This window comes from Chelonoidis abingdonii, chromosome 6, assembly GCF_003597395.2.
Source record: "Chelonoidis abingdonii isolate Lonesome George chromosome 6, CheloAbing_2.0, whole genome shotgun sequence".
NCBI lineage: Eukaryota > Metazoa > Chordata > Testudines > Testudinidae > Chelonoidis > Chelonoidis abingdonii.
Window position 1 is genome coordinate 30,071,715 of NC_133774.1, and position 17,661 is coordinate 30,089,375.

The 17,661-nt window shown below is 43.0% G+C and overlaps 1 protein-coding gene across 1 annotated transcript in view; it reads left to right on the forward strand.

Annotated features, from left to right (window-relative positions):
* C7 (complement C7) overlaps positions 1-17,392 on the forward strand; it is a 37,432-nt gene extending 20,040 nt beyond the window's left edge. Inside the window, exons 15-18 of the mRNA XM_032802646.2 lie at positions 2,496-2,687; positions 7,569-7,665; positions 13,980-14,164; positions 15,839-17,392. Coding sequence (XP_032658537.1) covers positions 2,496-2,687; positions 7,569-7,665; positions 13,980-14,164; positions 15,839-16,026 — 662 coding nt within the window. The 3' untranslated portion in view covers positions 16,027-17,392. The remainder of the gene's footprint in view (positions 1-2,495; positions 2,688-7,568; positions 7,666-13,979; positions 14,165-15,838) is intronic.
* The last annotated feature ends 269 nt before the right edge of the window (positions 17,393-17,661 follow it).

Below are 17,661 nucleotides of genomic sequence, written 5' to 3' on the forward strand. Positions count from 1 at the left end.
TATAACTGCATTAGAAAAGGTTTCAGGAAAGGCAACTAAAATGATTAGGGGTTGAAGGGGTTCCATATCGAGAATAGATTTAAAGAGGTCTAGGACTTTTCAGCTTGAAATAGAGGAGACTAAGGGGGGATATGATAGAGGTATATAAAATCATGTTTTTATGATTGCTTCTTTTTTGAGATGAGACCACATCTGTACCAGTATTCAAGATTTACTATGGATTTAAATAAAGGCAATAGGATACTCTATTCCCTTTTTAATGATTCCTAAAATCCTGTTTGCTTTTTTGCTGCCGCTGCACACTGCATGGACGTCTTTAGAGAATATCCACATGACTCCAAGATCTTTCCTGATTCATTGTAGCTAAATTAGCCCCATCATTTGTATGTATAAGTTGGGGTTTCTTCAATGTGCATTACTTTACATTTATCCACTGAATTTATTTGCCATTTTGTGCCCACTCTCTGCATTCTACTCAGGACTAAATCGAGAGTTGCCTCTCCCCTTGTGGTTCCCGTACCAGCTGCTCCAAGAAGCAGTCATTTAAAAGTATCGAGAAATTTATGTTTCTGCATTTCATCTGAGGTGACATGTTCCCAGTCAATGTGGGGATAATTGAAATCCCCACTATTATTGAATTCTTAATTTGATAGCCTCTCTATTTCCCTTAGAGAGATATCTAAGGGATATCATCACTATCACTGTCCTGGTCAGGTGGTTGATAATAGATACCTAATGTTATATTCTTATTAGAGCATGAAATTAACTATCCATAGAGATTCTATGGAACATGTGGATTCACTTCAGATTTTTACTTCATTTGATTCTACATTTTCTTTCACATATATTGCACTCTCCACTCCCCACATCACATAGACCTGTTCTTTCCTTCCAATATATTTTGTACCCTGGAATGATTTGTGTCCGATCGATTGTCCTCAGTCCACCAGGTTTCGGTGATGGCTATTATATCAATATCCTTCTTTATCACGAGGCACTCTAGTTCTTATTATTTAGACTTCTAGCATTTATATACAAGCACTTTAAAAAATTGTCACTGTTTATTTGCCTGCCTTTTTCTGATGTGTCCAATTCTTCTTTATGTGAATGTTTCTCGTCTGATCTGGCCCCTAGATTATCCTCTTCCATCCTCTCCTCCTGACTAAAATCTGGAGAATCTGCATCAATAGACTCTCCTCTAGGAGCAGTCTGTGTCCAATCCACGTGCTCTTCTGCAGCAGTTGGCTTTCCCTCATTTCGTAGTTTAAACTGCTGTACAACCTTTTTAATGCTAAGTGCCAGCAGTCTGGTTCCACTTTGGTTTAGGTGGAGCCCATCTCTCCTGTATAGGCTCCCTCTGTTCCAAAAGTTTCCCCAGATCCTAATGAATCTAAACCCCTCCTCTCTACACCATTGTCTCATCCATGCATTGAGACTCTGAAGCTTCACTTGCCTACCTGGCCCTGCCCAACTTGGAGTGGATGGTGAATTCATTTCTGAGAGACTCACATTTGGTGATCAACTTAGCCCTGAGCCTATGACCAAGAATTACCATTATTAGCTGATATACTTAAAAAATCTCTCTGTGTGTAATAATAATGCCACAACTTACTTGGGGTCCTATGGCAGCTCCTGGCTATAGCTAAGTTCTCCAGTAGCTGTTTTGACATCATAGTGAATCCAAAACTCAGCCACTGAACTCTGTGGGACCTATAAAGAAATGTTTGTTAGTTTATGTCTGCAACATTCTCTTCTCACTTCCCGCCCCGTTGCCCACCATGATTCAATCCTTTTTATTTTTGGTTTGTGGGTCACCTATTAAAATGGTGTATCAGATAGATTGATATCTTTCTAAATGGAAAGCAGCTTGGTCTAGATCCAGATCCCATCTTCCTTCTACCACCCATGCCAGCCTTAATGTCCACTTAATGGCCTCCCATTCCTATCTTTTTGCCTTCTTCTATGACATGCCTGGTGTGACCCTCCCAATCGCAGGGTCAGGCCACTACCCTTTCCTCATTTCAATCACTGCTAAAGACTCACTTCTTTTGTATTGTCCACAAACATTAGTCCAGGCACTCTCTACAAAAATAAACTTTAACATCTTCTGGATCTCTCAGTGTGTCTTAATTGGGCCTTGTCTATACTGGGATGTCAGACACTGGTATAAATGCATCAGTTCAAGCCCTTAATAGAGGTTTATACCAGTGCAGTTTATCTGGGAGATCCCAGTGCAGACTAGATTCCCAGCCCCCAGGGTTTACATTGTCTTTGTCTCTAGTACAGGCCCAAGCACACAGCAAATGTTTAACGAATAGGTTAATATTCTGTAGTAACACAATTAGTGTCTTTCTAGAGGAATAAGAGCTGAGTTTTCATACAGTTTGCTCTAAACATGGGCAATAGACTCAAAGAATTTAAGACAGGACAAGAAATGTGTGACCACTTTCTGAACAAATTACAATGTCACCATTTCTTTTGCTTTCATTCCTTAGAAACAGCTTGTGTCTTACCTTTTCTGGCGGAGGATATGAGAGGAGAGCCATGGAAACCTTCATATGAGATTGGAGAGAAGGTGACTCTGTCCTGTCCAGATGGCATGCACTTGGAAGGGTCATCTCTCATTTTGTGTGAACCCAGCCTCAAGTGGTCTCCTGATACGAAGGATATCCAATGCAAGAGAAGAGGTAAGCCACTGCACTAATTGGGTCTGAATGAAATCCTAGTAGTGATTAGAGAGGCAGTGCTTCCTAATGGATAGTGCACTGAACTAAGGTGTAGGAGATCTAGGCTCTCTGTCCCTGGCCTCTTGGGTGACTTTGGGCAAGTCACTTCCCTGTCTGTGCCTCAGTTTCCCCATATGTAAAATGGGTTAACTCCTTTGTGAGGCACTTTGAGATCTACTGATGAGAAGTATCTAAGAGCTAGATATTATATATTCATTATTCCCTAAGTGTGCCACAGTTACTCACGTCATAAAAATGTGCTGCACCCTTGCCCATGCTGATGAAGTTGATGCTGCTGTGATGTTCACTTCAGGTGTCCTAAGACTATTTCTCTTGGCAGCTCCTTTTGCAATGTATCCCATATGCACCAACTTTCTAATATGCCAGGGGGTTCTCTCCCTGGCTCCGCCCTTCCCCTGCCCCCACTCCACTCCTTCTCCCAAGGCTCCACCCCCACTCTGCCTCTTCCTGCCCCGTTCTGCCCCCTACCCCCAGTGCACCCCGCCCTCAGTCCTCCCCCCCCCACCTCAGCACCTCCTGCACACAATGGAACAGCTGATCTGTGGTAGGTGAGAGGTGCTGGGAGGGGGTCTGCTGATGTGTCCTCAGCATTCAACTTTTTTTTTCCATGAATGCTCCAGCCCTGGAGCACTCACGGAGTCAGTGCCTATGATAGCAGCAGAGAATCCTGTGGCACCTTATAGACTAACAGACGTTTTGGAACGTGAGCTTTCGTGGGTGAATACCCACTTCGTCAGACTCAGCTGCGTTCCAAAACGTCTGTTAGTCTATAAGGTGCCACAGGATTCTCTGCTGTTTTTACAGATCCAGACTAACACGGCTACCCCTCTGATACTTGAGTGCTTATGATGTAGCCCCTTCACATATCATTCCCCTGCAGGCTGTGGCAGCTGCCAGCATTTTAACAAGGCGTTCCCTCTGATATTTCCCATCTCAGCTGGCTATGTGGGTGACATCCCTCTCCCACTGTATCCATCTTTCCACCTGACCCCTCTCAGCCCACCATGGTAACTGCATCACAAAGAAGTTCTTCTGTGTGTCCCCCCTACCTGGCAGCTGTTCCTCACAACAGGGCACACTATGGTCTGAGGTTGTGGTGTGGATGGTCAGATGGGCAGTAGGTCTCCTCCAATGGCGAGGCTGGGTGGTCCATTAGGAAAAGGGTCCCTTTTGGCTCTTGAGGCACGCAGGCCTCCCCTGACTGCTGGCAGTATCCCCCTAGCTGGTGGTGAATTGGGGTCCTCTGGTTGTTGGGGACAGGAGTTGAGGTAGGGGAGTGGGGCTCCAGGCTTTCTCTCGTAGTGGCTCCTCAAGCTCCAGGCTGAGGCTGGGCATACAGGCACTGGCAGGGTGGAGGCGGGATACAGCAGCTGCAGGACTCCCACTCAGCACAGCAGCACCTTAGCTACTGTTCATCTACCCCTTCCACTGAAGCAGCCAGTTGAGGGCAGGTACTGCATAGGGCTTTCCCCACGTACTCTTAGGAGTGCTGGTAGGTGATGTAGAAGGGCAGTTTCCTTGGACCAGCTGCCATGGCCCGAGCGAGTAGCAGGCTGCTCAAGTCAAGCCTTTAGGAAAACGACACTGGCTTTAGCATTTTGGGGCAAGGTTGATAAACAATTATTTGCACTCACTGTTGTGAGGGGGTTGCTACCCTTTCTGGGTAGGACTGTACCACTTCTGGGGAGAGGGATGGGAGGACTTCCCTTGGGGTCTGGTTAATAGTCTCATGAACACATGAAATATATCCTAAGATCCATATAGGAAACCTCTCTCATCCATGCCACCTCAGGACTGAGTCTGTCTATCTGTTCCCAGTTCTTTATGCTGTCTCTTAGCTCTCCACTGTTTCTTCTCATTAAGGTCTAGGTGACTTTTTTCTCTGAGAACTGGTGCTTACAAATTCTTCCCCTAGGTTACAGGAAATCCCTTCCCAGACATTAGCTTGGAGAGGGCTAACAGCCACTGCTGTTCCCCTGCAGCTTGTCTAGTGGTAAGATTCCCAGACACTTCCAGGTCCCTCTTTACAGTGAAAACCAGGACCTATTGTATCCTGCTTCCCCTCCCTAGCAGGCTTTGCTGTTGCCTACAGTTACATGATCTGGGAGGAAATCAGGCACAGGTGAGAGCTGGACTTGGCTCCTCTTAAAGGCTTAGTCACCCAGTCACACCCACTACCCCAAACCAGTTCCTGTTCTCCACTAGCACACCTCCATGAACTGGGCCAACCTAAGGATTTGAGAAGGGATAGCAAAATCACTTCCTGGAGTACACCCCAAAGATAACTACCTTCTATTGCTGAAATGTAGCCCAGCAGGTTTTCCTTTCAACCCTAGCAATTGTTTTCACCAGTTTACATTGCTTTATGTTTTCAAGCCCTATGCAAGGACAATGGCTGAATACTCTTACAAAAAATGAAAACTGTGATTCTCCTTTATGGTTTTTCAGAGGCCAACTATGTTAACAAGGGGCTCACAGGGTCCCCTCCAGCTCATTAGTAAGCTACAGTTTTAAATCACAATCTAGCCTTATGCATCCAGAAGAGTGTGACAAGTCTGGAATTACAGTTGAACTGGTGAGAAGAGCATGGAAGATCAAGCTAATAATATAACATTTTTAACAAAAGAAGGTACATAAAGACAAGAATTAGAAAAAGCTGATGTACTAGATCAAACACGTACATCAAAAAAGGAAGAATGGGAATCACTGTAATTTTGCATGACATAGGACATAACTGGGTTTTCTGAGACAGGGTGGGATAAGAACAGTCATCAGATAACTAAGTTTCCTAGCAATAAACTATAGAGTAAAGACAGAACCATTTGACCTGCTGATCCCAGGATTTTTTTTTTTTTGGTGAGGAGTGTGTGTGTATAATTTTCTCATCTACATTCAGTCAGGACTAGGCTTAGTGAGTACATTAAAATTCTACAACAGTTCTCTCTCTCTTTCTCTCTCTCTCTCTCTCTCCCCTTCTTGTTATTCCCCCACTATCCCCATCTTTGACAGTTTGTCTATTCTTCTCTATTTTGCTAAAGTAAATCTAAAATTATAAAAAGATTTCCTTTTAAAAATGCAGTTCTGGTCAGTGATATTACAAGATCCAATGCACAAACTAGGTTAAACCTCTCACAGAAAACAGTTTTGTAGGGCTTTAGTGAAGTCTGACTATTACTAGCTGAAGAAATCTCAGGAGGGATATTAGTTCAGTAAGGACCTTTTTCACTTTTAAGCTTTGAATATAATGCAGCAGACCAAAGCGGAATACAGAGGTATATTATACAGCAGGCCAAAGCACAGAGCACAGTCCAAACACAATCCATAGACAGAGATGCTGAAACATTTTGTATAGTGGGGGTGCTGAGAACCATTGAATCAAACTGTAACAACTATATATGATGGAAACCACTTCAATCCAGGGGGTACAGCAGCACCCTCAGCACCCCTGTTCTAGCACCTATGTCCATAGAATTCTACAAGATCCATTCTTGCCTTTATTTTTAGTCTTTTTGCATATAGGACCGAATACTGGTATTCGTAGTTTCCATTGGCTGCAACCTCCACATCAGAATATTTCTAACTAGAGCAGGAGTCAGCAACCTTTCAGAAGTGGTGTGCCGCATCTTCATTTATTCACTCTAATCAGGGGCGGCTCCAGGCACCAGCACCCCAAGCGCCTGCTTGGGGCGGCAAGCCACTGGGGGCACTCTGCTGGTCTCTGTGAGGGTGGCAGGCAGGCTGTCTTCGGCGGCATGTCTGCGGAGGATCCGCTGGTCCCACGCTTCCTGCACCGCATGCTGCTGCTCCGGTCTCTGGCACCCTCCCCACGCCCAGCCCAGTGTCCTGCCATGCTTGGGGCGGCAAAATGCCTAGAGCCACCCCTGACTCTAATTTAAGGTTCCGCATGCCAGTAATACATTTTATCATTTTTAGAAGGGCTCTTTCTATAAGTCTATAATATATAACTAAACTATTGTTGTATGTAAAGTAAATAAGGTTTTTAAAATGTTTAAGAAGCTTCATTTAAAGTTAAATTAAAATGCAAAGCCCCTCGTACTGGTGGCCAGGACCTGGGCAGTGTGGGTGCCACTGAAAATCAGCTTGCGTGCTGCCTTTGGCACATGTGCCGTAGGTTGCCTGCCCCTGAACTAGAGATTTGAAGTCTCAACTTCCACCATTCACATCAGATGAGCTTTTACTCTGAAACCTAGTGTAGATGAAATGTAGCAAAGTAGATGTCAACATTGCTAACTATTATTCAGTACAGCAGAAATAGATAGTTACTGTAAAATAGGAAGTGGAATTTTAGACTGTAGACAGCACTTGTATATTATTATTATTCTTTGTTAGGTGTATTATCACCATGAGCCCATTGTGCTAGGCACTGTACAAACGAAGGACAAAAAGACAGTCCCTACCCAGAAGAGCAGGCACTAAGTATAAGACAAAAGATCGATAAAGACAGACTGCTGGGGGAGGAAAAGGAAACAATGAGACAATATTGATCAGTGTGATGGGTTGTGGTCTCAGTATCCCACAATCATATATAGTACCCCATCCGTCCCCCGTCTGACTCTGGGCCCAGAGCTAAAGCAGCATTCAGCAGTTGCACTAGCTACAGAGTTTATTACATTTTAAAAAATTCTATTGATTCCATCTATACAGTAGATAATTTTTATTACAAGCAGACTGTAATTTTATGGCATAGTATAATAATCCAGTACCTTTTTAATGCAACCAGGGGGATAATTCCACGGTCGCCATTTAATAGCCTTCATTTTTCTGATCTGTAATGGTTTTGTCTGTGTTCTTTCACTTTAGCACCCAGCGTGAAACCAGAACTGACAGAACCTAAATGTCAGCCATGGGAGAAAGTGCATCAGTCAAAATGTGTATGTAAAATGCCCTATGAGTGTGGGTAAGTTCAGCCTGACATTGACAATAACTTTCTCACTTTATTCAAGACAAATTAAATTTCTCAGGATTTCAGTCCGTGACAGATTAGACAGCTTTATTTATACCAGGGAAAGTCATTGTGCTGTGTTTACATTACCGCTCGATCAATCCCCTGTTCTTCACTTACCTGTCAGCGGGAATTAGCAGTGATAGAATTTAGGTAAATGGCTGAAGGTAAAAGGATAATTTCAGCTCCACTTGATCTGTGAAATGGGGGATGTGGGGAAGATAAAATGCTATTCTGGATATTTAGAAGATCAAGAAGAAGTAAGAGACTCATCCCCCTGGGATATAAATTCTCCAAGTAATAAGCATATGCAATAAAGCAGGTGTTTTTTCTGAGAGACTGGAGAGCTAGAAGAGATGCAATAATCTGATCTCCCATTTACACAGCAATTTGCAGAGACCAGTCTGTAGCACCAGCAGAGTGCTCAAGGTCACCTTTTTGCACCTCATAACGTGAAATCTAGCTTGAGTTTATTATTGTTCATTTATTTGGTGCTTTGAGTCTCCAGGACACTTTACTAATGGGACAAATGGTGCTGTGGTTTGGGTTTGCCTTTATTGTGCTTGAAATCAAATGGCCCAGCCACTGATTTATTTATTTATTTAATTTGAGGAAAGAGAAAAATGTCTGGGACCCACCAGGTAGTAAAAGTTGAATTTTCAAAATTGCTCTGGACCCACAGTCGGAGTGAGACTTTCATAATAGCTGAGCACTTTGAGTGTGAGCTCTTGATATCTGACCATCTCCGTCACAGTAGGAGCTACTGGCAGCTGAGCACTTGTTTAGATGCCTAAATGGGAGCTGAACGCTTGAGAAGCTGGCCCCACGGTGTATGCTCTTTATTGGTGAGCAATTACTAATTATACCAATAATCCTAATGACTTTGGCGAAGTGGCTCAGGGAAAAAGGTTCTATTCAATGTGATCAAGGAGGGGATTTTCAGTCCCCTAAGTGACAAAGGCACTGGGACTTGTCAATGGAAGTCGTGCTCCTAAGTCACTCAGGCATTTTTGAAAATGCCGCCTAGCCAACACAAGCTCTAATTAGCACATTTTGAACTTCTGAAAATGAATGAAAGTTAGTGGGCCTCATGCAGTTTTAGTAGGTCTGATTCATCACTGTGCTATGAGGAAGGATGGTCATGTGGTTAGGCAGCAGCCTGGGCCAGGGCTTTAAATCCAAACTTCCGGTGTGACCCTCAGCAAGTCACTTAGGGATGGATTTTTGAAGGTATTTAGGCACCTATAGATAGGCACCTTGCTTTTGAGAATCCCATTAGGCACCTAACTGTATCTTGAGATGCCTAAATACCTTTAAAAATCTGACCCCTTTGTCTCTGTGCCCCATCCCCATCTGTAAAATGGGGCTAATAGCCCTCCTCTACCTCTCAGGGGAGTACTGAGGATAAATACATCCCAGACTAGGAGGTATACTATGGTGGTTTGGGCCTTTTCCATAGACAATGTGTAATGCTCTGTTAAATTGTGCCCAGTGTAAACAATGGCGTCTGAGAAGTCAGTAGTGTTGCAGCCACTTATGCAAAGGTCTGGATTTGGCTCATGGTTTATAATTCTTTTTAGCTTTTGACAAATTTTGTTCAAAGTGGTAGAAAAGTAAGTAAACAATTATTTTGCAATCAGTTCATTATTTCTCAAAAAAACCAAAGCAAAAGACCCCAACATTTTAGCAGAGAGAACAAATCAATTATTAAAGACGACTCGATGGAATAGGCACCTAATCACTTGTAATGCAGTTTACTGCTATGTAGGGATTAAGGATGTAACTTGAGTTTGTTTTCTTACTTTGAGTCTGACAGTACCTTAGTTTGCTGTGGAGACAACTCAGTCTCCGCTTGGCCCAGTTGAAGAAATGTGGGAGCAATGCTCGATTACATAGGAATTGCTCCAGTGGGTAAGACCCATGGTCCATCTAGTCTACTTCCCTGTCTCTGACAGTGGCCAGCACCAGATGCAGGAAAGTGAAAAACCCCACAGTAGGCAGATATGAGATAATCTGCTCCACGTGAGAGTTTTATCCTAATCCTCAATAGCTAGACATTGGTTTCAACCCTGAAGCAGAAGGGTTAATATTCTTCTAAAACTATAGTCTTGTTATCCATGCAAATGTCTAACCCCTCCTTTGTCATCACATGGCACTGAATTCCACAGTCTAATTAAAAATGTAAAAAGAGATCTCTGAGCCATTAGCGATTACTTTGGAGAAATTGTAGAGAATGGGAGAGATCCCAGAAGACTGGAAAAAAGAAATACAGCAGAATACTGGGCAACAGCAGCTGAACCACCACTCTAGTCACTGTGAAGCTAATTAATTATTCTAGGGTAGGCCTCAGTGGTGTAGCTAGGAGTGGAAATTTGAGTGAGCCCTGACTTCCAGTGGGCGGGCAATGACAGACTGCACAAGCTCAGCTTCTCCCTCAATGCCACGCCCTCTTCCTAGCCTTGGTGCCCCCAGACACAGGGCTTCACCTGCCGAGTTGGGCATGTGCATGGGCCCACGACCCCACCCCCATGCTCCAGTGTGGATAGCTGCTGGGGTAAAAGAGGTTCCCCCCTTCAGGCTGAAATTCTTCACATTCATTAGGGCAGAGGGGAGATAATAGAAACTGGCCCACCACTTCAGTTGAGCAGAGTCTGAAGGCTACTCCCGCACTTCCCCCACAGGGTACCCAGCGAGGGAAACTGGTTCCCTGAGCCTGACCATCCTGGGAAGAGAGAAAGTTTATCCAGAGTGGGAAGGGAAAACTGGGGCAGGGAAGGTGCTGGACAGGGAGGGCAGAGGCTAAGGGCCAGAGTTGGGGGGAAGGGGCAGGACACAGGGGGGCACAGGACATGGGTCAGGTGGCAGAACTTGGAGGCATAGCAGAGCCTGGAGCTGGGGGCACAGGGATGGGACTGGGGCTTAGGAGGGATCGGAGTGTGGGAGGGGGCAGGAGGAACCTGGGGTCCCACCTTCCCCCACCTCCTCCAGCCAGCCCTTACCACTCAGCAGGCATCAGAGGACAAGGCTGCCCAGGGCACACAGGCTTAGGGGCACACCCATGGGATGAAGGGGGGGGCCTCACCAGGGCTTAAGCTCTGCCTGCCCCTGCTGAGCCCAGCTCGGTGTCTGTCCACCTGCCCGACCATGTCCCTCTGTCCTGCACTGCATGCTGCTGCTCCAGTCTCCGGCGCCCTGCCCACGCCCAGCCCAGTCATGCATCTGGCCTGGCTTCACTTTGCTCCAGCCCCAGTGCTAGCCTCACACAGATCTGCCTCCATGAGGCACACTCCCCATCTGGAATAACTCACCCCCTCCCAGCCATGGATTCAGGGGCTCCGGCCCTGCCTGTGCTCCGTCCTGGATTTCAGATGCCCTAGTGATGCTTTGGGTCGCTGTGGCAGATTTGGGTGAACCTGGATGCTAAGTGGCTATGCTCCTGGTAGACCTCATTAAGAAGAGTTCTGCCTAACTGACGGGCTGAGGAGAATTAAGAGGGTAATCAGGCCATTTGGCAGATGATACAAAAGACACAGGAAGGAAGTGAGAAGAGATATCCTGTATCTCTAGGACTGTAGGTTTAAGGCTATATAGACTGCATCTGGAGTTTTATGAGCACAAAGTCTCTGAGTCATTTGTGGGCTTGAACAGAGGCAGGACTGAACTGGCCCTCTCATAGGAAAATGCAGTACCTATATATAAAAAAAGGAATAAGGACAACCCAGGGAATTATAGACAATCAGTTAAACATTGATATCTGGAAAGATAATATAGCATATAATCAAACAATTTGTAAATACCTAGAAGATAGTAAAGTGATTGTTAAAAAAATCAACATAGCTTTGTCAAGAACAAGTCATAGCAGACTAATATAATTTCCTTCTTTGACAGGTTAACAAGCCTTGTGGCTAGGGGGGAAGTGGTAGATGTGAAATACCTCGACTTTAGTAAGGTTTTTGATAGAATTTTACATGACCTTCTCATGAGAAAACTAGGGAAATATAGCCTAGACAAACCTACTATAAAGGTGGGCGTACAGCTGGTTCGAAAATTGTACTCAGAGCAGTTATCAATGGTTCACAGTCTAGCTGGAAGGGCGTATCAAGGGGGGGTTCCACAGGGATCTGTCCTGGGTCCAGATCTATTCAATATCTTAATAAATGATTTGGATAATGGCATAGAGAGTACACTTATAAACTTTGGGGATGATATCAAGGTTGGAGGGATTGCAAATGCTTTGGAAAATAGAATAATAATTCAAAATGACCTTGACAAACTGAAGAAATGATCTGAAATAAGTTGGATGAAATTCAAAAAAGACAAATGCAAAGTACTACAGGTAAGAAGGAATTATCAGTAGCATAAATACAAAATGGGGACTGTCTAGGAAAGATTACTGCAGAAAAGGAGCTGAGGGTTATAGTGGATCACAAACTCAGTACGAGTCAGCAATGTAATACTGCTGCAAAAAAAGTGAACACCATTCTGGAATTAGCAGGAGTGTCGTAAGCAAGACACGAGAAGTAATTCTTCCATTTTAGTCAGCACTGATACAGCTTTAACTGGAGTATTGTGTCCAGTTTTGGGAACCACTCTTCAAGAAAGATGTGGACTGACTGGAGAAAGACCAGAGGAGATCAGCAAAAATGATAAAAGCAAAATGCAAAAATGATAGAAAACATTACTTACAAGGAAAGACTGAAAAAAATTGGGTTTGTTTGATCTGGAGAAGAGAATTGTGAGTGTGGGATGTGATAACAGTTTTCAAGTACATAAAAGTTTGTTATAAAGAGAAGGAAGCTAAATTGCTCTTTTTATCCATTGAGGCAGGACTAGAAGTAATGGGCTTAAATTGCACCATGGGATATTCAGGTTAGACATCAGGAAAAACTTCCTAACTGCTAGGGTAGCCCTGGAACAAATTACATAGGTAGGTTTTAGGATCTCTGTTATTGCAGGTTTTTAAGAACAGGTTAGACAAACACTTGTCAGGGATAGTTGAAATAATACTTATTCCTGCCTCAGTGCAGGGGACTGGACTAGATGACCTATCGAGGTCCCTTCCAGTTCTATATTTCTATGATTCTATTTCCTTTTATACTTTTTTATTTTCTCACTTTTGTTTCATTTAATGTTCCTTGTTCTTCTGTTAGAGGACAGGAAGAACAGAAGTTGCTAATCTACTTTCCCTAGACCATTCTTTATTCTGTAGACTTTTAACATGTCACCTCTTATTCATCTCCTTGTTACAGTGAACAATTCCAGTCTTTTCAATCACTCTTCCTATGAGAGTTTCTTCTTTATCCCTAATCATACTTGTCACTCTTCTCTGAACCCCCTTCAAACTCTGCAAACTCCTTTTCAAAATGGGGTGACCAGCACTGCGCATTGTATTCTAGTTGAAGGTGTACCTAGTTGTTCTAGTTGAAGGTGATTTATACAATGGCAATATATTATTCTCCATATTATCTTTCATCAAGTTCCTTATGTATCTTAATATTCTGTCTCCAGGTATCAAGGAGGCTCTAAATTATGCCTGGCTGCAGCAGTTCCCAAAGGGCTATTTTGCAGCAAGGGGATTGCTGGAGTGCAGCATGTTCCAGCCACATCCCTTCCCCTGGTATATCCCTGCCCTGGGGGAATCCCTCACCAGCTGGTACAATGAGCTTTTCACTTGCTTTGGATTGCTGAAGCATTACAAAGCAGGCAGATCAGTGAGTTGAGAGCTTCCGCTTAGTCTTTTCTTTTCAGCTAAATTAAACAGCCTCATATACACATTTTTGTAAGTATTGTAAAAATCAGGTGTTGAAATTTGTTATCTTCAGACAAATAAAGCAATACAGTAAGTCTACTATGCATTTTTAAAATAGCAAATGGTAGAAGCAACTGAGTTTAGCTGTCAAGAGGATGTGAATCACAATGATGTCTAAAACTGATATTTAGGCACTTAAATCTGGCGTTTAGGTGCCTAAATACGTTGGTGGATCTGGGCCTAAAGGCTATAGCATGCTCCCATTGAAATCACTGGCAAAATTCACAGAGACTTCAAAAGGCTGATAAAGGTCTTAAGTTAGGCACAGCATACGTGTGATGGAGAGAGAGAGAGCCTAATTCTGATCTCACCTACCTTCATGTAAGCCATGAGTAACTTAACCAAAGACATTGGGGATGCACCAATGTACGTGATATCAGGATAGGACACTGTTTCCCCCTTTTAAGAGGTACCAAGATAAAGGAAAAGTAAATGATGCAATTTCTGCTTTTCTTTTCAGACCGTCCCTGGATATCTGTGCCATAGATGAGAGAAGCAAGAGAAACACAGCCTTAACTGTGTGTAAGATGTACGCTCTTGAGTGTATGGGCAGAAAATACTCTTTGACCAGCGAGGAAAACTGCAAAATGCCTGCTGCTGCAGCAAAACCTTGTGGCTCATGTCATTTGTGGGAAACATGTGATGGTAAGAGAGTCCTCACATTTAACGTGGATGAATTTGGAGAAACTGCCTGTGAATAAAAGAAAACCTTTATCCGCTTGCACATTAGCCATGACGCTGTTCCTGGCTTGATGTGCCTCCATTTACCCATCTGTAAAATAGATATAATTCCTACCTACCTTCCAGAGGTGTTCGGAACATAGGAATTGCCCTCCTGAATCACAGCTGAGGCCCATCTAGTCCCGTGCCCTGTCTCTGACAGTGAGCAGAAGTTTTATGCTGCAAAAACGCGTGTAGCAAATAATTGTGGAATAATAGGGAAAGTTTCTTGCTAACTCCCATTAGTTAGAGGTTGGAGCATGAAATTTGATATCCCTTCTAGAACCTTTGGGGTGAAATCTTGGCTGCACTGAAGTAAATGGCAAAACTCTCATTGACTTCAATGGGGCCATGATTTCACCCCTCGTGTTTGTTATTCAATCCTTGCTCATCTTAACTCTGGATGTTGTCACTATCTATGGCAATGTCCGATCCTTTTCTGAATCCCTCTGAGCGCTTGCCCTCAATGTTATCTTGTGGCAATGGATTCAGTGGCTAATTACACATTGTGTGTAAAAAGTATTTCCTTTGCTGCCTTTCAGTTTCATTGAACATCCCCTTGTTCCTTCATTATGAGAAAAGGTGAAGCGAAGTGCCTGGTTTATGCTCTCATACAGAGCCATATATAATACTCTCTTTTCTAAAGTAAACAATCCCAATCTTTTCAATTTATCATCAAATAGAAGTTCTTCCAGGCCCCTAATTATTCTGGTCACTGGTCTTTTAATCTCCTCTGTTTCTGTTACATTTCTTTTGACCTACAGTGACCAAACTAGTGTTTGTAAAGTGTGTTGAGGTCCCCACATACACATTAGTTGTTATATTTCTCACAATAAAACTCCCTCAAACCCATATTTTTATATCTTGTCTAGTGGGTTCATGCAGTGATCCTTAGCAAACATTGTTTTGAAAATAGCAAACAACAATAAAAATGGGTAAAGAGTTAAAATAGAAAAGGAAGAAATTAGGCAAAGATTAAACAAATAGTCAAAATAACTAAGCCTTAAACAAGGTCAGCTGTGGACTAAGGTTAAAACTAAAAACACAAATGGAAGAGAAATCTCATACCCCTTATTCTTTGCATGTTGTTATTTAGGCCCTGATCCTGTGAACGCTTATGCACGTGCATACATTTACTTATATGAGCAGATCCATTGACATCAGTGAGATTACTTATTAGTAAAATTATACATCTATGTAGAGTTTGCAGCATCAGGGCCTTAACTTGTTACTCTCTGGAGCAGGGACCTGTCATCTTATACGTCCACCAGATAAATAATAAATCATGCTAGTATTGTTTTCAAGTAGTAATTTCAAATGGGTAGGAGAGAGCTGTGCTCTCAGCCATCCTCAGCAAGCACTGCTCAGACTAGCAGCAGCCCCAATACACACTTATGACTCCTGTTACAATAGAACTGCTGTTTGAATGTGCTTGTAGTTTTTCCCACTGAACCTAAATATTGATTAACATCTGACCAGGAGCAGGAGCTCCTACAAATTGCTCAGTTACTGGGACAATTTCTGATAGTAGGACAGTTATGGGTCTGTATTTCTTTCAGTGGTTGAGATACTAATATTGGGGTATGTGTGTTTTTTAAGCTCAAACCAACACATGTGTGTGCCGAGAAGCTGGGCAATGCGACGAGGGAGGAATAAGCATTTGCGTTGACGTGAATGGGAAAGTCGCCAGTAGGACAATGACTGAATGCGAGGCTGGTCTCCTCAAGTGCCGTGGGGAGAGTGTCACCCCTGTCAGCATGAGACCCTGTGATGTACCGAGTAAATAAGATATTTTATGGTTCATTTTGCTTCTTGCCATAGGATATGTCAAAATGTCAATAGCTGGGCAGGTCATGCTTAAAAGTGCCTTTGAGTTTGTTTTTTCTTTTCTATGTACATAAAACCTTATTCTACTCAATGTAGGGCCTGACATGAAGCCCACTGAAATCCATGAGGGTCTTTTCATTAGCCTCAGTGGGCTTTGAATCAGGGCCCTTAGCTCTTACTCAGCTTGAACAGTCCCACTGAAGCTAATATAAGGGCTATAGTTCTAGGCCTGTGGCTTGGAATTGGCAAGTCTGCTTTACATTTCCCTCTGGGTTAAAAATGTTCCAAAATTGGCCTTGATCCTGCATCTTATTTCCTGCAGGCACATGGAACAATTTGTAGACTCAGTCTAAATCTGCAAATACCAAGGTGCTATTTATAAAGAGTGATTGATTTAAGTGTCTAAAACATGTAAATTAATTTGAAAAAAAAAAAACAACAACCCACCCCACAAATGCACACATACACTGATTGGACTGGATAGCTTCCATGTGTCAAAACCAGGGAAAAGAATGGCCCATTAATGCAATAAGAGATATGATTATTCCCTTTTAATGAAGCAACTTTATTACCATTTTGCCTTATTCAATTAAGCACACTGCATGCAGAGCAGCGTACCTGTCACTGAGCCTGAAGCATTTATAAGTCAAAGCAATATGTACTAATAATGAAGACAGCTTAAAATAATGAAAAGAATTAATATACTGTAGCTTCTGGTACACCAATTCCGCTTAATACAAATATAACCATATATTTCACATTGTCCTAACTTTCACTGAGAGCTAAACTTTCAGACATAGGCAGCTAAGTTGAACTTGCCAAAATGCATTTGTATATTTGCAAAATAGGAATTTACATATAGAAAAGTATCTAGCAAAATCTGTTTTCAAAGGAAAATTTTCTCAAGGTGGGTTGCTTTGGGGAGGCGTCTTCTAATAGAAATGGAGAAAAATTACACTCAGTCTCCTTGGAGATACTTTGGGGCAATTTCTTAAGGAAGAAGGCTAGCCAATAAAGGGGGTGTCTTGTGCACCGCAGCTTGTGAACCTAAACTCTGCAAACAGGCAACATGCACCTACCTGTTTTATGGATGAAATGGCATGTTTGCAGGTACACACACATGTTGCAAGTACAATTTAAGTGCCTGTGTTTGGAACCCCCCCCCCCTTTTTTTTTCTTCCTAGTTACTCTTAGATCAAAACAAGGACATGGGCTGGGGGGCTGAGTAGCAGGATGGATGATAAAATGAGCTGGATAAAATTGTGAAACTTGTACGTTTTTAAAGCAATGGATTTATATTTATCATTAAATGCCTATCAAACATAACGGGTTCCATTGTTTCTCCTTATAATGACTATTGACTTACTTGTATGTGTGGTTGACCTGCATAAACCCTGCCTCAGCTTGAAAAGCTCCATTCTGTGGTATTACTGGAAATGAGAATTCTGAAGTCCTCCTCTGGCACTTATTTGCATATTAGGCCTCTCAAGACTTTGCCAGCTCACATATTTTCACAGAAATGCCCTAGTTTCAGAAGCAAAGTTAAAGCTCTGGACGTGCTTATTTGTGCAGTGAGGTTTCTTTCCCCTGGAACG